At 34.6% G+C, this 27,994-nt stretch overlaps 8 protein-coding genes across 8 annotated transcripts; 4 read left to right on the top strand and 4 right to left on the bottom strand.

The window, feature by feature from the left end:
• Positions 1 to 318: 318 nt before the first annotated feature.
• Positions 319 to 2,367, bottom strand: DFA_06473 (uncharacterized protein; the record flags this gene model as incomplete). Its single annotated transcript, XM_004362117.1, has 1 exon — positions 319 to 2,367. One exon carries the CDS (start codon positions 2,365 to 2,367, stop codon positions 319 to 321), a length of 2,049 nt encoding a protein of 682 aa, XP_004362174.1.
• Positions 2,368 to 2,841: 474 nt separating this feature from the next.
• On the bottom strand, positions 2,842 to 5,394 carry DFA_06472 (uncharacterized protein; the record flags this gene model as incomplete). The annotated part of the gene is made up of 6 exons (XM_004362116.1): positions 2,842 to 3,797; positions 3,867 to 4,255; positions 4,335 to 4,649; positions 4,729 to 4,968; positions 5,151 to 5,274; positions 5,379 to 5,394. The coding sequence occupies 6 exons, from the start codon at positions 5,392 to 5,394 to the stop codon at positions 2,842 to 2,844; spliced, it is 2,040 nt and encodes a 679-aa protein (XP_004362173.1).
• A 1,180-nt stretch (positions 5,395 to 6,574) lies between these two features.
• abcG10 (ABC transporter G family protein) lies at positions 6,575 to 11,634 on the top strand (the record flags this gene model as incomplete). The annotated part of the gene is made up of 7 exons (XM_004362115.1): positions 6,575 to 7,301; positions 7,395 to 7,461; positions 7,545 to 7,916; positions 8,508 to 9,428; positions 9,521 to 10,182; positions 10,253 to 10,553; positions 10,941 to 11,634. The coding sequence occupies 7 exons, from the start codon at positions 6,575 to 6,577 to the stop codon at positions 11,632 to 11,634; spliced, it is 3,744 nt and encodes a 1,247-aa protein (XP_004362172.1).
• A 128-nt stretch (positions 11,635 to 11,762) lies between these two features.
• On the bottom strand, positions 11,763 to 13,340 carry DFA_06470 (uncharacterized protein; the record flags this gene model as incomplete). Its single annotated transcript, XM_004362114.1, has 4 exons — positions 11,763 to 12,193; positions 12,258 to 12,620; positions 12,694 to 12,776; positions 13,333 to 13,340. 4 exons carry the CDS (start codon positions 13,338 to 13,340, stop codon positions 11,763 to 11,765), a joined length of 885 nt encoding a protein of 294 aa, XP_004362171.1.
• Positions 13,341 to 13,391: 51 nt separating this feature from the next.
• Positions 13,392 to 15,591, top strand: DFA_06469 (uncharacterized protein; the record flags this gene model as incomplete). Its single annotated transcript, XM_004362113.1, has 4 exons — positions 13,392 to 14,231; positions 14,315 to 14,482; positions 14,563 to 14,752; positions 14,783 to 15,591. The coding sequence occupies 4 exons, from the start codon at positions 13,392 to 13,394 to the stop codon at positions 15,589 to 15,591; spliced, it is 2,007 nt and encodes a 668-aa protein (XP_004362170.1).
• Positions 15,592 to 15,820: 229 nt separating this feature from the next.
• DFA_06468 (uncharacterized protein) lies at positions 15,821 to 16,402 on the top strand (the record flags this gene model as incomplete). The annotated part of the gene is made up of 2 exons (XM_004362112.1): positions 15,821 to 16,062; positions 16,147 to 16,402. 2 exons carry the CDS (start codon positions 15,821 to 15,823, stop codon positions 16,400 to 16,402), a joined length of 498 nt encoding a protein of 165 aa, XP_004362169.1.
• Positions 16,403 to 16,771: 369 nt separating this feature from the next.
• Positions 16,772 to 20,431, bottom strand: DFA_06467 (uncharacterized protein; the record flags this gene model as incomplete). The annotated part of the gene is made up of 3 exons (XM_004362111.1): positions 16,772 to 18,430; positions 18,995 to 19,300; positions 19,373 to 20,431. 3 exons carry the CDS (start codon positions 20,429 to 20,431, stop codon positions 16,772 to 16,774), a joined length of 3,024 nt encoding a protein of 1,007 aa, XP_004362168.1.
• A 431-nt stretch (positions 20,432 to 20,862) lies between these two features.
• On the top strand, positions 20,863 to 25,696 carry mkkA (protein serine/threonine kinase; the record flags this gene model as incomplete). The annotated part of the gene is made up of 9 exons (XM_004362110.1): positions 20,863 to 20,870; positions 20,902 to 20,940; positions 21,240 to 22,776; positions 22,848 to 22,949; positions 23,196 to 23,536; positions 23,598 to 23,894; positions 23,980 to 24,511; positions 24,752 to 25,103; positions 25,614 to 25,696. The coding sequence occupies 9 exons, from the start codon at positions 20,863 to 20,865 to the stop codon at positions 25,694 to 25,696; spliced, it is 3,291 nt and encodes a 1,096-aa protein (XP_004362167.1).
• Positions 25,697 to 27,994: the final 2,298 nt, after the last annotated feature.

The raw sequence follows: 27,994 nt of genomic DNA, 5'->3' as shown, positions 1-27,994 counted from the left end.
AAAACAGAAAGAAAGTATTGGAATATTGTCTTTGTTACGATAATTATTATTGATTATAAATGCACCAAACAAACTTGGATAACAATGATTGAATGAATGTGACATGGTAGATGGTTGGAATTCTGGAAACTTTTGGAATCATTAAAGATGGTTTTATTATTTTCTCTCTCTCTCTCTGTTATATTATTTGTTATTATGGTCGATTTTTGGTTAGTTAAGTAATTATTATGATTATTATTATTATTTATCTATTAAATTATTATTAGTTATTAGTTATTAGTTATTAGTTATTCTTTATCTTTATCTTTATCTATCTATCTATCTATGACCTTTTAATGCTAATAACCAATCATCGGTAACTTTTGAATTTTGACAACATAGATGCCAATTTCTCTTTGGTGTAATAATGTCTATACCAAAGTAACTACTTGAATCATCCTTTGCAGTTGCCAATTTCTCTAGGTTTGCATCATCGAGATTGACATTAATATTACATGTATTTGGTTTAATGGCCACTGCAATGGCTGTATGTAATTCAATCGATCCTTTAAATCTTAGATTTTGTAATGACTGTATATTATTATTATTGTATAAATCATCTTCAATCTTGTTGGTATGACTATTTTGATTATTATGATTATTATTATGATTATTATGATTATTTTCATCATCTGTATTATTATTATGTAGATTTATGATACCAGTATTTGGACTTGATATAACTAGATCATCAATTTCTTTACTGTCTCTACTACTATCTTTATCTTTTTTGTATTGATAGTATAACAAGTTTCGTTTAACGTCCAATATAAAGTATCTCTTTTTCCATCGTTTAACTTTGTTGCCACGTTTCTTCATCCATCCTTGTTTTAATATTCCTCCATTTGGAATACCCTTTAATAATGATGGATCATCTATAATAATGGAAGTAGAAGAAGTATTGATAGAAGAAGTAGAGTTGTTCAAACTATTCGATACATTGCTGTTGTTTGGTGTTGTGATTTGTAGTTGGTGGTGTTGATTATTTACATGAGAGGTGAGGGAAATGGGTGGTTGTGTTGGTGCTGGTTTGGCCGACACCACTGCCTTGTGCCATCCACCTCCTCCATCTTTACCTGGTGTTTGAGGTAATGGTTTTGGAGGTGGCATATGAGACTGTTGTAAAAGAATAGATGTATGTGTAGTAGTAGGTGAGGGAGAGTTGTTCATCGGTTGGTTTTGTATTGATTGTTGTTGTTGAGATGGTTTAGGAGGTGGAATAGGAAGTGGTTTAGGAGGTGGAATATGTTCAGACATATGTGATCCTGTTTGTTGATGTTGTTGATCCAATTGATTTTGATTTTGATTTTGAATTTGATTATAATCTTCGTTGATTGCCAAATCAGAGATATCAGAAATCAAAGAAGATGATGAATTTCTTGGTGATGTATTGTTTATACCAACTCCAACACTTGTATTTGAGGATGTAGTATTGGGTTGATTTGTAATAAATGAAGAAGAGTAATGATCGTAATAGGATGAACTGACAAATGGATTCTTTCGAGATTGTTTGTCGTCGTTGATGATTTTCTGAGAGTTGAATAACATGATACGCCATTCAAAGATGGATGGTGCAATGTTGGTGATGGTGCTCTCATAGTAGAACTCGCGTTCAGAGGGGTCGGCCAACTTGGACAACAACGACATAAACTCGGTCCACAGCAATGTGATCGGTCCCGAGTAATTGAGGTAATGCATGTTACCAGTGACACGTGACCTTGCAGACGCCATAAACTTTCCAGCTCCCTGTTGTTGTTGTATTGATGTAATATATGACGCTGACATGGTCGATGTTGGTGAAGATGAAGAGGAAGATGATGAAGAGGATGAGGATGATGATGAAGGGGAAGAAGATAATAATGTAGAGTTGGCAGTACCACCAAGACAGGGGGGAATACCACCAATGTCAGTGATAGCCTGTTCGATGAGCATCTTTTCAGACTCTATAAACGTTGCAAACGAAGAGACATAGGTCTCGATCTGTAAGGATCGCTCTGACTCGGTGTCTTGCAGAATACGATCGAATGCATTGCGCACGTGTTGGTATTGTCTGTCCATTGCCATGATCGACTCGTTGATGGGTAGCAGGTGAAAGTTGACCTTTTTCAGATTCAACTTGCCAATGTCATAGTAGTGATTGTCAGTGTTGAACGTTGGCTTGATGTATGGTAAGAATGATATAGTCAACCATTCATCCATATATGCATTATGCATCAACATGAATGGTGTTATCAATGGTGATGATGATGCATGACTTGAAGATGACGACGATGATGATGTCGTGGCTGCTGCTATTGGTGTAGTTGTTGCAGCTTTTGTTCCATCCATGATTCTTTCTTTAACTTTTTCTACTAACTATCTCTATCTATCTATCTATCTATCTATCTAACTCTATCTTGTTCTCTCTTTCTCCTGATAATTTCTGAAAAAGTATTCTTCTTCTTTCTTATGAATAAAATTACAATTATGTATATATATATATATAGATATGTATATATAATAATATATATAAAATAGAAGATGAGAATATAGATATAGAATGCTCTCTGAGAGTAGTTATAATTAATTGAATGAATGAATGAATGACTAGTCCCAAAGTTTAGTGCATTCTCTCTGCAGCTCCCACCCACAACACACACAGAACTTTTTTTTTTTTTCTCAAAGTAGATTTTTTATTATGATCGGAGTAATCGACCATCATTGGAAACTAGTTTAAATAGTTTATCTAGCTCTAGAAATTTTGGTCAACTTTGAACCAAATAAATATATTATTATTATTATTATTATTATTAATAGCATAGATTAATCTGGATAGATGTTGATCGTTTCATCGGGATGGTTGTAATAAACGATGAATTGATGAAAGAATACAAGTAGGAGAGAAATAAATAATACAAATAGCCAAGACGACGTTTGGACGAGATTGGGTGTACAGTCAATCACAGTGATCGACACGGACGTTGTCCAATGATTGGTGACAATGGTGAGGTTTTTGACACCGGTGCTTGCGATCATAGGTCGAGTTGGAGTGCAAACGATGGAATTGGTGTTGGAGGAGGAGCGATCTATAGTACATCCAACATTATCAATATTGATATTGGTTTGATTGAAATGACCCAGCGATGAGAATGACCCACTAATCTCTACTGACTCTCCTTCCAGAAAATGATTACGATGATGATGACATACAGGTTTGATTGAATCAATTGTAATTTTGGGAGGATCAATCCTCTTGTTGAAATCAACAAGATTTAAAGTCGACGAACCATACTGGGCTGTTGATACAGTTAAATGGTGGAATCCACTTGGAAGGTCTATTGGCATAGTCTTGCATGCGATATGTGACTCGTTGAATGATTCAATGTGACATGGATAGTACCCGTTCAATTCATCACCATACTCTACAGTGTGACCGAGTTGACCAACCTCACTTGAAAATTCTCCTGTCACTTGAATCTCGATACAGTCGTCGTCATCTTGGGTATGCATAGTATGTGCATTTGTAACAATAGGCGTACCACGTACCACTGTCAATGGGACTGCAGCTGCAATACTGCCGTCACTATAAAATGGGATGTGCACTAATCGACTCTTTTCATTTCTTGATAACGGTGGATCCATCCTATACCCAACCAAAGTATTTGGAATATATGGTATTGTATAATCTTCATTACCAACAAACCCCAAATTCTCTCCTTTTATTGTTACAATAGGTGATCCCACACCAACCACATAATTGATTTTATCCAATTTTATTGCTATCAATATTAATCAACCAATTAATATTCATTTCTTTTTCTTTCTTTTTATTTATAAATAATACATACGACAATTAAAGTTTAATGGTTTTGAAACATTTGTATTTGTAAACCATGATGATACGTATGGCCAAGAACAATAGAAACAATCTGAGACATGTGTGAGATTGACATTGTTTGTAAAGTTGATTGTGTGAGCCATGCAATAACCATTGAAACCTGCCAAAGAGTTGTTGATTTCATTTCCCGACATATCTATATAAGCATTTTCAAGTGTATAATCTACTGCCTTGAATATTTGGTTGTTTGCAAATGACACATTCTTTAATCTTGTATTCCACTTTAACAATGCATTGGATGGTGCGTTCACCATCTCACTATCACTATCATACATTGTATTTAATAAATCAGAGAATCCAATAAATGCTAATTTATTTGATTTCCTACCTTTTACAATTCTAAAAAAATATATATAAAAATAACTAATTAATTAATGTATGTTTGTTGGATGGATGATTTAAAATGATTTAATCTTACAATGTTTCCAAGTTTCGCCATAATGATAGATCATTTGGAATATAATTGGTTGGATTGTATAGAGATAGACTGACAAGATTACGACTGCCTTTGAAATCAATATTTGGTATATTTGATAGATACAAGTGTTGTAAACCTGAACAACTGGTGAATAATGAGTTGTTATTTTTGTTGTTGTTATTGTTGTTGTTGTCGATATCACCACCATTTCCAATTTCAAAGGTCAATGATTTTAAATTTGGAAATAGTATATTGTTCATTACAATAGTTTGGTGGTTATTTGTAAATGGTATGAATTTAGATGTATATATTTCCCTAATAATATTATTTAAAATCAGTTCTAATTACAATGAACATATTCTTATTCATTCATTCATTCATTTGTTTAACGTACAATACTAGTAGAGTAGGGACTGAGAATAAAGTTGGGATAATATTTGTTGTTGGTTCTCTTGAAATATGTAAAAATTGGAGATGCCCGAGATCTCCACCTCCAACACCTTTACCACCACGACTGTTCACCACCCCATTATCCCTTGTCACTATGTTTAAAAAAGTCAATAATGACACGGTAGAATCTTGAACAGATAAATCAAACAACACATGTCCACCAATTAATTGTGTAACCTTTAATCTTGTTAAATACGGGAAATAAAAGGAGGATTCGATTTGTGGTAGCTCTTCTGTTTTCGGGATCCCGATTCCAATTGCCGCTTTTGATAAATCACTTTAAATTGTTCCGAATAAAACAATAATAAAATAAATTAATTAATATACATACACGTATGTGTAATCAATCAGTTTACATTTACTTACATTTCTGTTAGATGGTCTATTCCATCAATGATTTGACACGATATACCAAGATTAAAAGGATCAAAACAATCATTTAAATTCCAGTCTACATTGTATTGATATTTAATCCATTTCCATGATTCTACTATAATAATAATAATAATAGTAGTATAGTTATATGTATAAATAAATAATGCTTATTAATATTAACAACAATAAAATAAAAGACTAATGTGAAATAATACATACATTCACGTGAATCCATCAACCCAAAGATTCCATTATTATTAAAAGAAAACAACAACAGTATGGTTATATAATATATTAATGTTGTAAACATTGATATATCTATTCTGTAGTATAATAATTATAACTTTGATCGAGTTTGAATGAAAGAATGAATGGTTCTCTTTCATCTATCCATTCATTCTTATAGTTATCAGTATTCTTATTAAACCCACGAGATGAATGCAAGTGAGTAGAAGAGGGTAGATCATTCATTCTCTTTCATCTATCCATTCATTAGTGAGTAGTCTAGTCTAGATAGCCATCTCACATACCACCCAAACAAACAAGGGTTCATGTTAAATGAGATGAAAGAAGAAAGAAAGATGTGATGTGATTTTAATCTCACTTTTTAACCTCGAATAATAATAATCAATAATAACTCTTCTTCTTTTTCTCTACTTTCATTATTTATTATTTGAGTGACGAACTACATGTTTTGAATGAACTTCTGTCTTTTTTTAATAAATTAATAAATATAAATATAAATATAATTAAAAATAGAATTAACTGTAAAGCGATTCTTGCTCTGCGCTCCAAAATTAGTATTTGTATTTGTATTTTTGTATAGGTCATTCGAACCCACACTCTCTCTTCCAATCATCTTTGTTCAAAACAAACACACACATACAACATAATTATGGACATAGATGCACCTCATTAAGTATAGTAGTATACTTGATTGATTGATACTACTAATTGCCATTCTTGACATCAAAGAGATCAGCGATGCAGCATACAAAAGTACAAGAGATCTGTCTATATATCATGATGGAGAGTAAGAGTGAGTGTGTGAGTGAGTGAGAGAGAGTGAGGACACTGACTGTTCATCACTGACAAGAACTCTCATCATTTATGTACATGCATATATCAATATATGATCACGCACGCGCGCACTCATGCACTCTCCTCTTTCCTTTCAATCAGGATATTTATATTGGTATTAATAATAATATCACTAATACATCATTTAATAATCATTCATTCATTCTATTCTATTAATAACTTTAAAACTGATAATAGTAATAATTATAATAATAATTAAACAAATAACAAATAATAATAATAATAATAAGATTAATCAAAAAATTATAATTAAATAATAATAATAATAATAATAATAATAATAATAATAATAATAATAATAATAATAATTTATTATGGAAAAGGATATTGATTGCTTGGAGGAGGAGCAAATGTCCAATGATATGAAACCAAATCAAAGTGATGATCAACCTTGCATCATTGAAAATTATCAAGATGTTCATCATGATCTTGGCAATAATGATAATATCCAAAGTATAAATAATAATGAAATTCATCAAATTGATGTTGATCAACTTCAACCTTGTATTGAAGATTATCAAGATCAAGATGCCAGTGTTGATAATGGTAATAATAATATTGATAATAATAATATAGTTGATGATCATCATCCAGTATTGGTTGGTGGAAGTTATAGTGGTGGTAAAAGTAATTCAAGTAATATTAGTATTGGAAGTGGAAATGGTAGTAGTAGTAGTAGTAGTGATGGTGTGATTGATCCACCCGATAATAATAGTTTGGTTGATTTACAAAAAAGTACCAATCTATTTAATACTACTTCAGTTAGTTTGGCAGAGGAATTATCCGAACAACAATTTAGATTTGATAATCAAAAAAAACTACATGATTCAATAGATTTGGAAGTTGGTGGTGGAAAAAAACAATTAAACTACAGTATCAACAACAACAACAACAACAACAACAATGGAGCTGGAAGAGAATCAGAGTCTGATTTCCAACTAAGACAATATTTTGAAAATTCACAAAGAATGGCACTTTCCAATGGAAATAAACCTAAAAAGATGGGTATCAGTGTAACTGATTTAACTGTCGTTGGAAAAGGTAAATGCATAACACACAAACATTAAACATTAAATATATTAATTAATTAATATTATTTTGGAATGATTATTAACTAATTATTTAATTTTGTAGGAGCTGACATATCAATTATTGAAGATTTATTTACACCAATTAAATTCATATTTAATCCTTTTAAATGGTATGTTACAATATATTATATTATATTATATTATTAATTATTTATTAATATTTGTATTATACTTTAATTTTTTTTTTTAAAAGGAAAAGAAATAATGGAACAACATTTAATATTTTAAATAATATTAATATGTTTTGTAGAGATGGTGAGATGGTGCTGGTGTTGGGTAGACCGGGTGCAGGGTGTAGTACATTGCTTCGGGTGATTGCCAATCAACGTGACACGTATGTTAATGTTGGTGGAAAGGTGTCGTATGGTGGATTGGACTCTAAAGAGTGGGCTAGCAAGTACCGCGGTGAGGCTATTTACGTGCCAGAGGAAGACAGTCACTACCCAACACTAACGTTGAAGCAAACCATTGACTTTGCTTTAAAGTGCAAGACACCAGGTAACCGTGTGCCATACGACGCCAAACGCACATTTCGACAAAAGGTCTATGACTTGTTGGCCAATATGTATGGATTGACGGCACAGAGTCACACAATGGTCGGCAACGAGATTGTGCGTGGGTTGTCGGGCGGTGAACGCAAACGTGCGACCATTACCGAGGCTACTGTATCGGGTGCACCCATCAATTGTTGGGATTGCTCGACTCGTGGATTGGATGCCGCGTCGGCACTCGACTATGCAAAGTCGCTGCGTATCATGACCGACACGTTGCACAAGACGACGGTCGCCACATTCTACCAGGCGAGCGAGTCGATCTACCAGTTGTTTGACAAGGTGTTGGTGCTCGAGAAGGGTCGATGCATTTACTTTGGTGGCATTGCCGATGCCAAGCCATACTTTCAGTCTTTGGGATTCGGTTGTGAGCCACGTAAATCAACACCCGACTTTTTGACCGGGATTACCAATCCCCAAGAACGAATTGTTCGCGAAGGGTTCGAAGAGACGGCACCACAGATCAGCAGTGAGTACGAGCAGGCGTGGCTACGTTCTGAGCAGTGTGCACGCGTGTTGGCAGAACAGCATAAATATGACGTGCAACTAGAGAGCGAGCAACCACACCTCGTGTTTGCGGAAGAGGTGCGTGATCAAAAGTCAAGAACTGCATCCAACTCTAATCCATACACCACCTCTTTTCTGACTCAAGTACGTGCACTCACATTGCGTCAGGCACAGTTGATTTGGGGTGATCGTCCTGCACTTGCATCACGTTACATTTCAGTGTTGGTACAGTCATTTGTGTATGGATCACTATTCTATCTTCAAAAACACGATCTATCTGGCCTGTTTACTCGTGGTGGTGCGATATTTGGATCCATCCTATTCAATGCATTCTTGTCGCAGGGAGAGTTGACCGCCACATTTGTGGGTCGTCGCGCACTACAAAAACAAAAGTCATATGCCATGTATCGCCCGTCGGCATTCCACATTGCACAAGTACTCAATGATATCCCAGTCGTATTTGCACAAGTTGTGTTGTACAGTGTCATAGCCTATTTTATGTTTGGGTTTCAGTATGGAGTATCACAATTTATCATTTGGATTGTCGTTATGGTGGGACTGACACTTGGTATTTGCAATTTCTTTCGTGCACTTGGATTCTTTTCACCATCACTCTATGTATCCCAACACGTGATGGTAGTGTATCTATTGTTGCTTTTATGTTACACTGGGTACTCTGTACCATACCAAAAGATGCATCCGTGGCTACAATGGTTCTTTTGGTTCAATCCTCTGTCCTATGGATACAAAGCATTGATGGCCAATGAATTCAAAGATGTACTCTTTGAATGCTACCAAACTGCAATTCCCTACGGTGCATACAATGACCCGCGATATCGTACCTGTGCCATCCCAGGTGCCACCCCTGGCATACTCCAAGTATCAGGTGAAGCCTATCTCCAAGCCGGTTACTCATTCCGAGCTGATGACATTAGTTATAATACAGTCATTGTCTACATTTGGTGGATTTCTTTAACTATCCTAAACATGTTTGCAATTGAATTTTTTGATTGGACCAAGTAAGTCAAAAACAAAAAAAAAACAAAAACAAATTAATAATTTATTTATTTACTTTATTTATTTACTTTGTTTATTTTATTTTTATGTTTAGAGGAGGATATACAAAAAAAGTATATAAACAAGGTAAAGCACCAAAGATTAATGATTTGGAAGAAGAAAAGAGTCAAGCCAAGATTGTAAAAGAGGCAAATGAAAATGTTGGCAAAACGCTAGAGTTTCATGGTGGTGTATTTTCATGGAAGAATATTAAATATACTGTACCTGTCAAAGGAGAGAAACGGTTGATTTTGGATGATGTCGAGGGTTGGATCAGACCTGGGCAAATGACAGCATTGGTTGGTAGCACTGGTGCAGGTAAAACAACACTACTCGATGTATTGGCCAAGAGAAAGACCATTGGTGCATTGTCGGGTGACATTCGACTCAATGGAAGACCACTTGGCATTGACTTTGAACGTATCACTGGTTATGTCGAACAAATGGATATTTTCAACCCAAACTTGACAGTTCGTGAAGCACTACGTTTCTCGGCAAAGTTAAGACAAGATCCTCATGTCCCCTTGGAAGAGAAATTCGAATATGTCGAACGAGTATTGGAAATGATGGAAATGAAACATTTAGGTGATGCACTAGTCGGTTGTCTAGAATCTGGTGTTGGTATTTCAATTGAAGAACGTAAACGTTTAAATATTGGTATTGAATTGGTTGCTAAACCTCATATCCTTTTCTTGGATGAACCTACATCTGGGTTAGGTAAATAGAAAAGAAAATATTGAATAATTATTTAAATATTAATATTAATATCTATTTATTTCCTTTTTAGATTCACAATCATCATATAATATAATTAAATTTATACGTAAATTGGCTGATAGTGGAATGCCATTGGTTTGCACGATACATCAACCGTCGTCTGTATTGTTTGAATATTTCGATCGATTGTTATTGTTGGCAAAGGGAGGTAAGACGGTGTATTTTGGTGATATTGGACATCGATCTAGTACGTTGATCAATTATTTCACACGTCATGGGATTCGTCCGTGTCTCGAGTCTGAGAATCCAGCAGAGTATATCTTGGAGGCAACGGGTGCAGGATTCCATGGCAACAAGTCAAATGGTCATGGGTATGACTGGTCATCATTGTGGAAGTCGTCGCCAGAGTACAAGGCAACGTTGGATGAGTTGGAAAAGATTGAAAATACCATCACTATTATGGACCCCGACGACATGCATAGAAAACCACGCGAGTTTGCTACACCGCTGTGGTACCAAATTTGGGAGGTTTACAAACGCATGAACATCATCTTTTGGCGTGACCCATACTATTCGTTTGGATCGTTTATGCAGAGTATGATGATTGGCACTTTGGTCGGACTGACCTTTTACAATTTAAAAAACTCATCTTCCGACATGTACCAGAGAATATTCTTTATCTTTCAAGCTCTGTTTATCGGTATCCTACTCATCTTTGTTGCACTACCTCAAGTATTCCAACAAAAGATTTATTTTAGAAGAGAGTATGCCAGTCGCTACTATGGATGCATGTCATTCACTGTGGCGATGGTTTCTGTCCAACTACCCTACCTCATCTTTACATCATCGCTCTTTTACATTTGCACATTCTGGTTGGCTGGTTTTGGATTCGAAGTGGTGATGAATCTCTATTTCTGGGCATACTTTGTCATCTTTCTCTTTTTTTGTGTGTCCCTCGGGCAAGCAATCGGAGCGATTTGCGAAACCATGTTTCTTGCCAACTTTGTCGTTCCAGTCATCCTAGTATTCCTCTTTCTCTTTAGCGGCGTCATGATACCTGAATCGCAAATACCAAGGTTCTGGAGAGAATGGGTGTACCGTGTCATGCCCACCCGATACTTTATGGAAGGTGTCGTTACAACTATTCTCAAAGACGTCAATATCAAATGTACCACTGCCGACCTCGTTAAATTCCATTCACCCGAAGGATCAACATGTGAAGAATACACTTGGTTATTCAGTATGTACAGTACTGGATACGTCCAACAATTGGATTCCTCTCCCAACGACTGTGGCTATTGTCTCTACAGCACCGGTGAGGAATTCTACTCTACACTCGGATGGAAAGACTCTAATCGTCTAAGAAATTTAATCATCGTGAGTTGTTATTGGTTATTTAATGTCTTTTTAATTGGTATCTTTGTTTATATCTCTAGAAAACCAAAAAGATAAAAAGAAAAGAAAAGGAAACAATTAATTAAATAATTAAATAAATTTTTGTTTTACTTTTAATAAATTATTATCTTTTTCTTTTTTTATTATCTCTCTCTATCTTTTTGTTTGATTGTTTGTAAAAGTTGTCAAGATTGAAAGAATAAAAAGGAGAAAAGAGTAAAAGCTGTAGTTGTAGCCACTGATACAATAGAAGATGGTGTAAAGATGGAAGGTGGTGAAGAAGATTCCCAAAAATCTGGATTGTAAGTGTATAAATAGGGTATCAAACTGTTATCGAAAAGTGCACAATTTCCATCAACTTGATTATCATTATTATTATCATTATTATTATCATTATTATTATCATTATTATTATTATCTTGACCAGGTTCTATAATTGATGGTGATTGTGATTGTGGTGATGGTATTGTAGTCGTAGCAGTAGTTCCAATCAAACATTCAGTTGGATTACGTGGTAGAATATGTAAATCTTGATATTCAACTGGATAAACACTTGAATAACAAGACTCGTAAATATCATCACAAATATTACATATTGTATTCTCTTTTGGGTATGCTAAAAATAAAGAGAGAGATAATTAATAAATAATATGTAATTACTTAATTATTAATTTACATACTTTTAAATAAAGAACTACAAAGTCGCTTTGATAATAAATCTATACAATGTCTTGCATCTTGTTGAATGACTATACGAGGCATATCTCTTTTAACAAATAGGTTTGGGTTGTATTGAGTCGAGTAGATAGCATCTCTAACAAACTCATCTATTTTATGTGATCCATCGGTCTTGTAGCAAACTGATCCATTTAGGATGACGTTTGGAAGAGGTGTTAGTGATGACCAAAACTCGTATCGAATCCTTAGACCGTTGTTGGCCATTTCCTTGACACTATAATATTGATTAGTCTTTGGAGGTTGACAAAAACTAAATAGATTTCCATCATCATAAATACAATCTGCTTCAAGTTCTTGTCCCATACCTAAATAAAGAAAGAAGTTAATTAATTTTCTTTTATCACAACATTGATTCATTCATTCATTTAATGTACATACCAAGTAATATGGTAATTCCAAAGATAATCAATCTTAATAAATGACTTGTGTATTTAGCATTATTACTACCACCACTACTATTACTATTAATATTAATATTGTACATAATCAAAGTACTAATTATTGCTCTCTTTCTTTGCTAATCTAATTTTTTGTGAAATGTAAGGAGAAGAGTGATCACTTGTTCAGGTGTAGTTATAACTAACTAAACCAAAAGAATGATTCATTCATTCATTCATTACCTACTTGATTCATTCTTTGATTGATGACTCCACACGAATGAATGATTCACCAGCTTTCAACCTGTTCGAAGTTCTAGACGAAATAATCGAATTTTGTGCATGGTTCTCTCATTGACGTGGTTACTTTGTTACCAATTTATTATTTTATTTTTATTGTTAATTTTAATATATTTAACGACAACCAGTCTATTTTACTAGGAATTAAATTACTTAATTATAATGTTATCATGATACACTCCGAATAATAGCACCTTCTGAGGTGTGCTATTTAATAATCAATTTTGAAATGGCATAGAATTATCGTAGATGCACATTTTTAAGTACCCGAAAACCAATTCTATTTTAAACCTTTGATTATATATAAATAAATATCTACCCTCCCATCAAAAATAATTACAATTGCATGATATCAAAAACTGGTTACTTTTATTCTTTCAAAGAGATATCTTTTAAAGAATGAACAACAACCGTACAGATACAACTATCAATAATAATAGTCAAACAACAACATTTATAACAATATTTAGATCGATACTCGTTAGAAAGACAATATTCAATCAATTAGATCAATTACCAAAGAAGACTAATCATATAGGTAATGATTATGTAAAGGGACGTGAATTAATAGAATCCCCACTATCATGTTTGGTTGTAAAGTATGCATTGCCATGGGATTTTATTAGACACTATCTACCACTAAAGAGAGATGGTGATCATCCTCTTAGGACGTATGCAATCAACCGATACTGTCAAAATAAAAGGGCAACACTACAGACACTCAAACATCTAATAGAATGGTCACCAGAATACCAAAACAAAGATGATAGAGTATTGGATATGGTGTGTCGTAATGGTCATCTAGATATACTCGTCTATCTTGATAGTAGTCTCAATCCAAAGGCTCCATGTACAACTAAAGCCGTCACCAATGCTATCGATGGTCAACACTTACAGGTGGTCGAGTACTTGATCAACCATCGTTCAGAAGGATACGATGTTACAGCCTATGAGAAAGCTGGGTATCGTGGTCGAATCGATATTCTCAAATTACTCATCAAACATCATAAAAAGAGAGGTTCGTCGGATATGTCAATTGACAAATGTCTTGTTAAAGCAATGAGACAATCTCTAAGACACTTTGATACATTTCAATTTATATATCAACAACTTTCAAAACCTTTGAATTCATCAGAGTCGGTTGAAATGGTGTCAAATGCATCGATGTGTGGATACCTGAATATTGTACAATTCTTTCATGAGAAAAATCATCAATTTCCAAAAGATGCTATTGATAATGTATGTGCATCCAATTCAATCAACATTTAAATGTATAAATATAAATACTAATATATTTGATTTATTTAATTAATTAAATTTAGGCAGCAGAATATAATCAATTAAAAATAGTTCAATTCTTAAATACAAATAGAACTGAACGGTGTACTACTGATGCTATTGATAAAGCTGCACTAAATGGATATTTAGATATTGTAAAATACCTGACGGAAAATAGAAAAGAAGGATGTACAACAGAAGCAATGGATAAGGTAAGTCGGATTGATTCAATTTAATTTAATTAATATTTAAAAATAATTAATTAATTTGTATTTGTATTTGTATTTTGTAGGCTGCTGAAAATGGGTATATTGAAACTGTAAAATATTTAATGGAAAATAGAACAGAAGGATGTACAAATAATGCAATGCATTTTGCATCTACTTTTGGACATTTAGATGTTGTAAAATATCTCTACCATCATCAACAACGACGACCTGAAAGTGAAATTGTTGATGCTCTTGAATCATCATCTGAACATGGTAGATTTAAAGTATTTCAATTTCTTTTAGAACAGGAAAAAACAAAACTTACAGATTCTAAAATCATTGCGCGATGGTATGCCCAATTGATGAGTTCAATGTCTTCTCATGGCGATCTTGAAGGTATCAAATATTGTTATGAAAATACTCCTTTTAGATTGGAGCCAAGAGATATGGGTAGAATGAATTTGGAGATGTCTCGGTATATAATGATCGATGGTGGAATGAAACTAGATGAAAACGAACAAATAGATTGCATTAGATCATCAATCTATGGAAATGATTTAGAATTATTAAAACTTTTTCATGAAGGGTGTCATAATAGAAGTAAATGTTTGGACAATGGAATTGATTTGGCTGCTGAAAATGGGTATCTTTCAATGGTTGAATATTTACATTTTAATTGTAGACATGGTGGTAGTGGTCCATGTTCAAAGGTTGCAATGGACCGAGCAGCGGCCAATGGTCATTTAAAAATCGTTCAATTTCTTCATAACCACCGCACTGAAGGCTGCACAACTGCAGCTATGGACCGCGCGTCTGGTAAAAGTCATCATTCGATCGTTCAATTTCTTCATCGTCATCGCACTGAAGGATGCACTACGGCTGCGATGGACTTGGCAGTTTGGGGATCACATTTTGAAATTGTATCATTCCTACATTACAATCGTACCGAAGGTTGCAATGTCTTTATCAACGACCCTTTACGAAAAAATGAAGTTGATATCAACCAATTCCTTATCCTCAACCATATCGTCCCTGATCAACCCAATAATACTATCACACACAACAACAAAAGTGTATGGGGTTCATTTGTAGATAAGTTCTTAAACAAATAAATAAATAAATTGTATATTATAACATATATGTATATTAATCATTACAAAGACTCTGATCATCATCAAAACTTGGGCTGTCGTCAAAAATAATTCGAAAAAATACAAAAAAAATCAAATAAAGTTTTTGAGACGAATGCGATCATTGTCATCAGATGAAGCGAAGATAGAGTAGAGGTAGAGTAGTTTAGAGTTTAGAAGGAGTGTAATATAGATATATAGAAGGAGAGAGATGTCAACATTGGGAAACATTATAAAGATCAATGCTGAAGCATTGCTTAAACACTCATTACCACAGAGATCAGCTAATGGATGGAGACGTCCAAAGCTATCGTCTCGTCAATTCAACGTACTTCAAAAGACTGTTGAAAGAGGTGATCAAGCTGTAGAATGGCCAATCCCTGCAAAGGAAGAAAAGATCATTCCAGAGAGACCAAGCAAATTATCTTTACATACTAGAGAAGCTCCACTTAGGTAAACTAAACAACATTCAATATTCATCATGATGACTGAATATATATACTCAACAATCGATTTGATCATTTATATTATATATAGAGAAAAGAAAATTAGAGAAGCTATGGCCAATATGCCAAAATTACTTGCAGACAAGATGAAGGCAGAGAGAGAAAAGAAGAGAAAGGAAAAAGACAATTCAATTATCAATTTGATGGATGGTTATCAACCAGGTGGTCCATACAAACATCATTATTCTGCTGAAGTTGCAAGACTCAAGAAACAAGCTGCTATTGAAAAGGAAAAGAAAAAGGTCGACTTTATTGCTGCTGCATCAAAGAAGAAAGGAAAGAAATAAATCAACAAACAAACAAGAAAACCTACAACAAAATATTTAATCAACAAACAAACAAACAAACAATCAATCAATCAATCAATGACACAAATATTTGGGTTGATCAACAACACAATTCTTAACTATTTTGGATTGATGGATTCACTAATTGAATGGATGGTCGATATATATAATAATTATACTAAGTTATTATTATTTTTTAAAGATGTACAATATTTTTAAAATGGAAAATGATGATGATGGAATGAAAATGGTATACCATTCATTCATTCAACACACCTTCCATTTTGTTTGGCAATTTATTATTTTCTAATCCATCAATTAAATGATTGATTCTCTCAATGTGTTTTTTAAAATTACAACATTTAAATGTTATCTTGGTTGTTGTTGTTGTTGTTGTAATTGTTGATGTTGTTGTAATTGTTGTTGCATTTGTTGTTGTTGTTGTAATTGTAATTGTTGTTGCATTTGTTGTTGCTGTTGTAATTGCTGCTGCATTTGTTGTTGTTGTTGTAATTGTTGGAACTGTTGTTGAGCTAAATTTAATTGTCCTTGTCCTTGCCCTTGTTGTTGTTGCCCTAATTGTTGTTGTTGTTGTAAAAGTCTTTGTTGCATATTATGTTGTTGTTGAATTTGTTGCAATTGTTGTAATTGTTGAGGTGTCAAATTGGCAATATTAAATGGTTGCACAATTTGTTGTGCAGATGGTTGAATCATTTGAGTTTGTTGAGCTATATTTAATTGTTGTCCTTGTCCTTGTTGTTGTTGTTGTTGTTGAGCTTGCTGTTGCTGCTGAGCTTGTTGTTGTTGTTGTTGTTGTTGTTGAGCTTGCTGTTGTTGTAATTGTAATTGTTGTATTTGCAATTGTTGTAATTGTGCTTGTTGCTGTTGTTGTTGTAGGATCGCTTGTGTTTGTTGGGGTGTTAGTTGTTGCTGTTGTTGCTGCTGCTGCTGTTGCTGCTGTTGTTGTTGTTGTGGTGGTTGCTGTGGTTGATAATAGGATTGACGGTTTTGGATGTATGTTTGTTCTATACGTCTTCTGAGTTCGGCTGTTTGAGCGGTTAGAGTCTGTTGTTGCTGGAGTGGTAGAATCGAGTCGTATGCCAGCGTAAACGATTTATCTCTCTCAAAGGAATTCTTGAGATGGGTAATGAAAAAATTGGCCTGTGTTGCAGTACCAACCGGAAACGATAAATAGAGCGGCACGGGAGAATCTGTCGCTTGAAAGAATGTTTGTTGTATATGTTGTTGTTGTTGGGATTGTTGTTGTTGTTGTTGTGATTGCTGTGGTTGTTGTTGTTGTTGAGCTGGTTTGGCTTGTGTTGGTTGAGGTTGTTGTGGTTGTGATTGAGTAGATGATGATGATAATGGCGCGGTGGTTGATGTTGGAGGTGTAGTGACATAGGTGGTGGTAGTAGTAGGAGTTGGAGGAGGAGGAGCCATGGTAGTAGTGGCTGTCTGAGTGATATTTGAATTGGGATTGGGTGTGGGTGTGGAATTGGCACCCGCCGTAGGATTTGCTTGTGTTGGTGCAGCAGTAGGAGCAGGAGGAGTGGGAGCAGTCAACTGCTGTGGTGCCGTCACTGGCACTGGTACTGCCTGTCCTTGATTAGAATTATTTGGATTTGGATTAAGATTATTATTCGTCGATACATTATTATTACTATTATTATTATTAAGTTGTTGCTGCTGCAATTGTTGTTGTTGTTGCTGCTGTTGCTGTTGTTGAAGTTGTAATTGTTGTTGTTGCTGTTGTTGTTGTTGAGCTTGAATATGAGCTTGTAATTTTAATTGTTTGGCTTGAAGCAATTTATATTGTTGTTGTTTGTGTTGGTCGATTTTAGAGTTGGCCATAGTGTCGCTGAAAAAGAGTAAGAGTTCAAAGGTGGATCCACGCTGTCTGCACTCGTACGTGAGCACGCACAGACTGTTGGACGAAAGGTACTGCAGCAGACGGTCCTTGACCATCTCGGCCTCGGTCGACAACTTTTGTGAGACGTCTGGGTTGATGGCCGGCGGTGTCTGAGCAGGCTGCAAGTTGTGCATGGGCTGCTGCTGAGGGTGCTGAAAGCAGTACGGATAGGTCTTGGGATTAACGATGGGGTAGTAGAAATCCAACACCTTTTTACGCTCGTCGTCCCAGTGTCCGTTGGACGTCAGGAATTTGAATAGGTTGAATCGACCATCCAACGATTGATTGTTATTATTACTATTGATCCGTTTGTGAAATGGAGATAGTAGTGTAGACGGTCGATTAAAATCACCAAACTTGCTCGAATATTTAATCGTGTCGTCCAACCCATTCACATTCTCCTCTTTTGTTATATCCTTTCCCTTGGCAAGCATATTCATATGTTGGTTATATCTAAATGCTAGATTGGATCGAGGTCGCTTTGTCACACTAAACTTTTGCATGTTGTAGTAATTGTCCATTCGACCGAGATCAAGTGTTGGGTCAAGATAGAGTTTGGAGGAGGTAACTTGCAACAACCTCTTTTCAAACATCAATAGGTATTCCTCGTTGCCCGTGTTTCGCAACAACATTGTATTCTTTTTAATATCAAATAATAATGAATCCATATCTGGCTTTAATACCACTTTCTTTTGATGTACTGCATTTGTTGTTATTGATGATCCAGGTGACAATAATAATTGTTGTGATGTTGCATCATTTGAAGTAGAAGTTGTAGTTGTAGTTGAAGATGTAGTTGAAGCAGTAGTTGAAGTAGTTGATAACTTATTTGAAATACCACGATAATCTCTAATCTCAGCAATGATACATCCATCGTAATAATGACATTGTACTTCATCCAATATATCAATTAAATCGGGTACTAATTTCCCTTGTCCAATCGATCCCAAAAATTCCTTTGATGTTCTATCATAAGGATAGATCTTTTGCTAAATTAAACCAAAAGGTTATTATTAATAATCAAATTGTATAATAGTAGGATCCATATATATATTTCATACTCTATTAATATTATCAAAAGAATAACCATTTGAATACAAGTTGATAAATAATGATGGTTTCAATTGACTTGGATCGAAATGGTTCCTTAACAATTGACTTATATCTTCCATTGGAGAGAACCTTTTCTCCATATCTTCAAGACTACTCTTTCTTTTGATGGTTGTTTCATTTGTTGTTGGATCATCACCATCATTGTCTGGTCGATCTTTAGTAATATCCTTTTGTGATATTAGGATTGGTGATGGTAGTGATTGTTGTTGTTGTTGTATAGTCGTCGTCGTAGCTGTATCAATATCCATTGATTCTAAAGTTGTTGTTGTCTCTCCTTCCTCTTCTCCTTTATGATTATTATTATTATTTAGATGATTGTGATTGTTGTTATTGTCATTTGGTAAGAGATCAAAAGTATATGTACTGTCACTATTATTATTGTTATTATTGCTTGAATCTAAATCCATTGATGTTGATATATTATTACTCGTATTACTATCATTTAGATAATGATTAGATTCATCTGTATCTGCTTGTTGTTTTTTGGTGGTGGTTGTAGGAGTAGTATCTTTATATTTATCTTCATCTTCTTCTTGTTTATCTTCATGAAGATGATTATGTTCATTGCTATTGTTTATATTATTATTATTATTATTATTATTTGGAGTTATTTGATTATCTTCTTTCTTTTGCCTACTTGTACTACTACCACCTATATCTTTGACTTGGTTTGCTACTTCTTGTTCCTCTTCTTCTTCTTCTTCATCACCATCTTCATTGCTAATGGTACCGCTACTTGTACCATTTGGTGAATCTTCTTCTTCCTCTTCCTCTTCCTCTTCCTCCTCATGATCATTATCTTGATGTTCATCTGCAGCAGGTGGTGGTGTAGTGGCAGCCGCACCATTTGTCGTCTTTTTCCTCCTACCTCTCTGCTTGGTGACCGTCGTCGTCGTAGTGTCTACGTCTGCTGCCTCGTTATGTTCATTTGTAGTTGTTGCTGTTGCTGCCGCTGCTGTTGTTGTTGTTGTAGTACTCTTTTTCTTTCGTTTCTTGTCAGTACTCATCTATATATCTATCTTCTAGAACTGATCAGCACAACAAACAAGCTACTACTATATTAATATTGAATAGATGATGATGAAAGGTGGTGGTTGGAGTTGGAGTTGTAGTTGTATCTCTGCAATGAATGAATGAATGAATAAATGAAATATTCAATTTAGAGAGATTTTGCCTAAAATATAAATAAATAAAAACTAAAACTAAAACTGATGATGTCTGATCAAACCCAATGTGTCAGAGTAAAAATTTGACCGTTGCAAAAATTTATGTTCACTTTGAAATTAATTTCAAAAATTATTATTATTTGTGGTGGAGAGTTTTTCCAAATAATAAATATTTCATTGATCATTGGAATATTAAAGATTTATTTATAAATATAAAATAAATAAAAAAAGATTATCTGATCCTCCTCCATTTTTTAAAAACTTAAACTAAAATGTTTTTGTATCAAAGATTTTTTGTTTTTTTTTTTTAGCTCAAAACTGTTTTGTCCAACCCCAGCTTGCGATGAAAGGTGAATCAGTTAAGTGAGGGAGGTGTTATCTTTATCTCACTCTTTAGGCGTAGTATTGTATTATCATTTATTTATATTGTATTATTCCTCATATGACCCAACAACAACAACAACAACACACGATAATATTATCAGATAGAAAGTAGAAAGAGAGGAAAAGAAGATCATTTATATATTCTAGGCACAACAATGGTAATTCAAGACGGGCGGACAGACAGGTTAAGGGGTCAAGCAAAGATTTGATTATATACTTACAAACATTATATTTATATATATGTATCTACACATTTTGTTTAGAGTGCACAGCAGCAGCAGATAAGAATAAAGTGTAAATTAGGAGAAGATGATATTAGAATTATAAAAGTACCTTCGACGGTGACTTACGTCGAGTTGATGGATCAGTTGGAAGAGGATTTTGGACAGCCGGTGGCCGTACACCAATTCGAGGATCACGAAGGTGACAGAGTCACTGTGCGTGGCAAGAACGACATTATCGACGCCATCAACATGTTTGACGAGTTTCGCTCAATGTATCCATCCAAGATTGTACAATTCAAGTTCTTTTTAAAACCAACTTCTTCGACACTGACAAGCAGTAATGCGAGCAACATTAGTCACATTAGTAATAATAGTAGTAACCCTTCAACAACATCAACGACTGGGTTTCAAATAACTGTATCACCATCCAACTCGTTTCTCTATCAAAATAATAATAATCAAAATAATGGTGTCAATTTAAATTCATTATCACCAACTAGTAGTTCACAATCCATTCCAATATCGGCAACGTCAATTAGAAAGGGAAGTAATCCACCTCCTCCATTGAGAACACCTCCCCCTTCACCTCCTAAAAATGGTGGCGGTGGTGTAGTCGTAGTAGCATCACCTCAACCTCTGCCTGTAACAATCAACAATAACAACAACAACAATATATCTCCACCTTCACCTACGCTATTACAATATAATAACCATGCGAATAATCTACCCAAAGACACTACTCCGCCTCTCAGAACACCCCCTGGATCCCCAAAACATCCTCCACCATTACGAACACCTCCTCCATCACCACCACCTTCTCCACCCAAAGGTTCCGCCTATCTCAATAATTACAACAACAACATTGGAGAATTTAATTTAGATGATGAAATGGAAAGAGGGTTTAGAGTAATGGAAACAAATAATAATCATAATAATAATAATAATAATAATAATAATAATTTTGTTCAACATTATAATAATAATAATAATAATGGTGGAGGTGGTGGTGGTAGTGGAAGTAATCATAGTTCAATTGATGCAGATTTTAAACCATACCCATTTACAATATCTGATGGTCGACCAACCACCCCAACAAGTAATAATTCAAATGGCAATAATAATAATAATATTAATTTTATGAATTCAAATAATTCTGGTGGCAATAATAATAATAATAATGGTGTAGGAGGATTAATACAATTTAGAAAAGAAAGTTATGGTAATAATTTACCAAGACCTTCTTCACCATTAATCAATCAATTGTTTGGTGGAGGTAGTGGTAATAATAATAATAATAATAATGGAGGAAGTCCAAATGGTAGTAATAATAATAATGCTAGTAATGGATCAGGAAATAGAAATAGTGCTGATTTATCAAAGTTTACTAATTTCCCAACACTGATTATCAACGAACATGAAGAATTGACAACTTTACAACCCATCAAATGGTCCAAAGGACAACTGTTGGGAAGAGGTGGATACGGTTCAGTTTACTTGGGTTTAAATGTTGACAATGGAGAATTAATAGCTGTCAAACAATTAGAATTAATGGAAGTTATGGATAGCAAATATAAATCGGTATGTAGACAAAGTATAATCAATGAAATAATAATGATAATATTAATATACCTTTTTTTTTAAAATTTTAGATGTTATTATCATTTAGTAAAGATATTGAAGTATTAAAATATTTAAAACATGAAAATATAGTTAGATATTTGGGGTCGTGTTTGGATAGTACACATTTAAATGTATTTTTAGAGTATATACCTGGAGGATCGATCAGCTCGCTATTGAGTAGATTCGGACCGTTCAGTGAAAACGTGATCAAAGTGTACACCAAACAGATTCTTTTGGGATTACAATTTTTGCATCACCATCAAATCATACATCGCGATATCAAAGGTGCCAACATATTGATCGATACCAAGGGTACTGTCAAACTGAGTGATTTCGGATGCAGCAAGATCTTTTCAGGGTTAGTGTCACAATTCAAGTCGATGCACGGCACACCGTTTTGGATGGCGCCCGAAGTCATCAAACAAACTGGACATGGACGATCATCTGACATTTGGTCACTCGGTTGTGTCATTGTTGAAATGGCAACTGCCGCACCACCATGGTCAAACATCAATGAGATTGCAGCCGTCATGTATCACATTGCATCATCCAATTCAATGCCTGAACTACCCAACACTCTCTCACAAGATGCCATCGATTTCCTAACTCTTTGTTTTAATCGTGATCCAAGAGAACGTCCTGATGCATCTGCCCTCCTCAAACATCCATTCATTTCAAATATAGTTGATAATAATCCTTCTCAACAACAGTACGTGTAGTAGATCCTAATTTATTAAAATATATATAGATATACTAATTAATATTTATTTAATATTTAGTGATTTGTCAATTTTAACTCCACCAAAGTTTAATCCAACAAATGGAGAATTGGGGGTGTCGACTGCAATACATAAATCACCTCCAACATCTATTCTATCATTGCCAAAGGCATTGATGACACATTTGTTTAGTTTTATGCCTATTAAACAAGTCAAATCTTTGGCATTAGTTTGTAAAGCTTGGAAGCAGAAATTTGATGACGAAGCATTATGGTTAAAATATTGTAATAATAGTGGTATCACTAAAAAATTATCAATTGAATCAACTTGGAAATCAACTTTAATTAATAATATAAAGTATGTCAAACAAACAAAACAAAGATAAAGATATATATTGTGTATATGTATTAATTTTCTTTTTCTTTTTCTATTTTAATTTTAGACAACAAAAACCATGGTTTGGTAGTAAAATCAATCAAACTACATTAAAGGGACATAGTAAATGTATCTTTTGTATTAAAATATGTGGAGATTATATATTGTCGGGAGGAGAGGACAAGAAACTAAAGGTATGGGATATGAAAAAGACAAAGTATTTGTATAGTCTAAAGGGACATACGGGCACGGTCAAAGGCGTAGACTACCAACTACAAGGCAATGAGATACACCGCATATTTACAAGTTCGGCCGATTTCACAGCACGTGTGTGGCATCCCAAGACTAAAAAGACGTTACGTGTGTATGGTGGTCACAAAGAGGCTGTGACGAGCATCAACTATTTGGGTGACGTGGAGGGCAAGATCGTCACCTCGTCGCTAGACTCGCAGATTCATTTGTGGGATGTCGAGACGGGGTCGACGCTATCTCAGCTAACTGGCCACACCAAGGGTATCTACAGCGTCAAGATCAATGATAACCCTGCATCCAACTACAATGGAACGGTTGTGAGTGCTAGTGCAGACTGGTCGTGTAAAGTATGGGACACACGTACATCGACGTGTGTGCGAACATACCGACACAACGACGATGCCACTTGTCTGTCAGTCTATGACAACACGGTGGTTAGCGGCTCGACCGACGGCTCGATCAGCATGTGGGACATTGCTACTGGCCGCACCATCCGCACATTTGTACCGATGGAGACGCACAACCACTCGGCCTGTTGGGTGTGGACCGTGCAATACGACCAACAAAAGATCATCTCGTCGGGCAAGGGTGGTGTCATTCGTATTTGGGATCCCTACACCAACGACTCGGCAGCAGGTGTACGTACACTTGGCGGACACCACGAAACCATCTTTTCACTCAACTTTAAGGACAGCAAACTAGTCACCAGCTCCAAAGACAAACTCATCAAAGTTTGGTCATTTGACGAACTATCATCTTCATCTTCCTCCATCTCATCTAGTGGTGGTCATTTTAATAATATTCAAAATTCAACTTCATCATCTTTTTCAAATAATAACAATAATCATAATAATAATAATAATAATAATAATAGTCATCATTCCAACAACGTACCATCTTCACCACATACTAATAATAATAATAATAATAATAATAATAGTACTTTTCCCAATAACAACGACAATTCTGTAAACAATAATAATATTCCTCATCATAATCACAATCACCATCACAATCCCTTTAACTTTTTATCCAGGCAAATATCTTCAACCAAATTATCATAAATTTGGAAACAACGACACGGTACATGACAAAAGAGACAACAACCAAAAAAAAAACAAATAACAACAAACATACATGATCAAATAACAAACTCAACAAATATTAATAACAACTAATTCAATAAATATACCTATACCATTCATTGCGTACACCATCACACTTATAATGAATCATTATATTTTAGAATTAATTATTTGAACATGATGATCATTTCCATTCATTTCCAAATATTAATTGAACAAATCCACAATTAATATTATTATTTGTTTTTAATAAATCAATGTGATGTGGGTGGTTGGCTGCATAGAAGAGATCTGATCAAAAAAATTAAAAGGATTTAGAATTAGTTTTAATCGATCGCTACAACCTTATATCTTTCAAATATAGAACAATCACCAACAACAACAACAACAACACAATTGGGAGAATCATCATCAAAGCATCATCAAGCACCATCAAACGAATATTAAAAACAACAACCAAGGTGAATTGATCAATGTCGATCATCTAGTGATGATTTCAAGATTGTATACAATCGAGAGAATGAGGGTTGGAACATTCGTGCAATGTAGTCTGTCCCCAACAACAAGATACGATCGTATATAAAACACAACAACCCTCCCTTCTCCTCCTCCACTGCACACTTTTAATCTAAAACCAAAGTTTTGTTTGCACAGATGGTGTTGTTTAAACAATAACAATAACACACACAATGCAACAAACAAACTCACATGGTGTTGTGAGTTGCGTTGTGTGTTGTGTTGTGGTTTTATATGATATGTTTTCGACCAGTATCTGGATGATGATTGTGAAGATTTGGGGTAAGATATGAATGATAAAACATAATATAATATGGAGTGTGATATCAAATAATTAACAATAATGCTTGCTCTCTATCTCTCACACACGCATTGTTGGCGATAAAACAAGATCTTTCAAAAGTCCTACTACTCTCTCTCTCACTTCCTTACTTCTTCTACTGACCACTACATACTACTACTACATACCAATTAATTGGTGGGTAGGTAGAATTCTAATTATTATTATTATTATTATTATCTGGGGGGATGATAGTATGGTGGATGGATGAACGGATGGATGCAAGAGGGTTGGGTCGATGATAATTGGAATGTCGATTGGAACGACCGGTTGGTTGTAACAAACACAACTCTGTTGCAACAAGAAGGAAGGAAGTGAGTGTATCTTGGTGTAGAGCAGAGAGAAAAAGAGACGATACCAACAAAAACATATAAATTCTTGATTTTACGACAAAGACAGGACAGTTTGATTAAAGGAATTAATTAAATGATTGTTTAGTTTTCCAAACGGTTTGTATTCAAATTACACACTCTCTACTACTTTTTTTTAATTTCCAGTACTGGATGAAATGGAAATCTCAGTCAGGCAGTCAGTCAGTCAGTGGCATATGGACGGATTGATTCTTGATGTATGCCAAAGTTGGACTGCCTCTTGGAAGACCGACCGACCGACAGACAAAAAAAATCAAAGTAAACAGATATATAATATAATATGTAGGTATGTATCATTGAATTATCAAGAGCAGTAGTAGTAGTTTGATCATTTTTTTGCTGCCTTGCACCATAACCACTCACCACTACCCACCATCCAAAATGTGTGTATATCTGTCTATGCATCTATCCAAACTTTCCAAAACCACTTATCTTAAAATACACATCACCCTCATCATCATCATCATCATCATTTATATATAATATTATCTGCAGATGCCACCTCACCCTATTTCTCTCCTCCCTCTATCCTCTTGGAATCAACTCCTCACCTCTCTCTCTCATTCATTCATTCATTCATTCATTCATTCATTTACCCACCTACCTTTTTCTTTTCAAGAATCAGTGCATTCTCTTGAAATTATGTTGAAAAGTCATTCATATTGGCAACAGCTCATATTATTATTGTTTCTATCTCTCTCGTTGTTATTGGTGAATGGATAACACAATACATACCATTCATAACATTTTGTTCAATCCTTTTTGCCAATTATGGAAATTGTTCTGTTGTTGAATGAATGAGCGCATAATGGGTCTTGTGCTCAATTAATAAATTTCATCATCATCAGCATCATCAATATTATCATCGACACGACGATTAATTCCTTACTCTTTCATTTTACTTGTAATTCCATCTGGAAAAAAAAAAAAAAGAGTTGTGAATGGTAGAGGGTGGTATTGGTGGTGGTGTTGGATATCCATATCCAAATTGCCTGACTGCCTGTTTCTCTGACATCACGACCACCACCACCTACACCACTAGCTAGTACCACCAATTTTTGTTTTGGGAAACGACTCTTATGCCAGCTTCATCAGTCGTTACCGTCGACTACTCCTTCTTCTTCTTATTTTACTCTTCTACTGATTGTTGTTGTTGTTGTTGTTTAGTTTGCTTTAGTTGTGTATTTACACTTGTTTCTTAAATTTGTTGTATACTTAGTATTATTTTTGTGTTTTTTGGATAAAAATTTCTATCCGGCTCAAACCATTCCGTCAATTAATTAATCCAATATATATATATATTTAAATATATATAGCCAACACCATCATCATTTATCATCATCAGCACTAGCAAACATTCCAATATTGTGTTTGGCGAATATCAAAAAAAAAAGGCTCTTGCTTTTGTGAATTCATTAAAATTAAATAGATTCCTTGCCCATTTCAAGTAATTGTTTTGAAACTCCTCTTCCTCTAATCTACCTATTGATTAACGATTTATCTAACCTCCTCTTCTTT

The sequence above is a fragment of the Cavenderia fasciculata genome, assembly GCF_000203815.1.
Source record: "Cavenderia fasciculata unplaced genomic scaffold Scf_Dfasci-G-p-12c09.r1-3, whole genome shotgun sequence".
Taxonomy (NCBI): Eukaryota; Evosea; class Eumycetozoa; order Acytosteliales; family Cavenderiaceae; genus Cavenderia; species Cavenderia fasciculata.
This window is presented reverse-complemented; position numbering and strand designations above follow the sequence as displayed.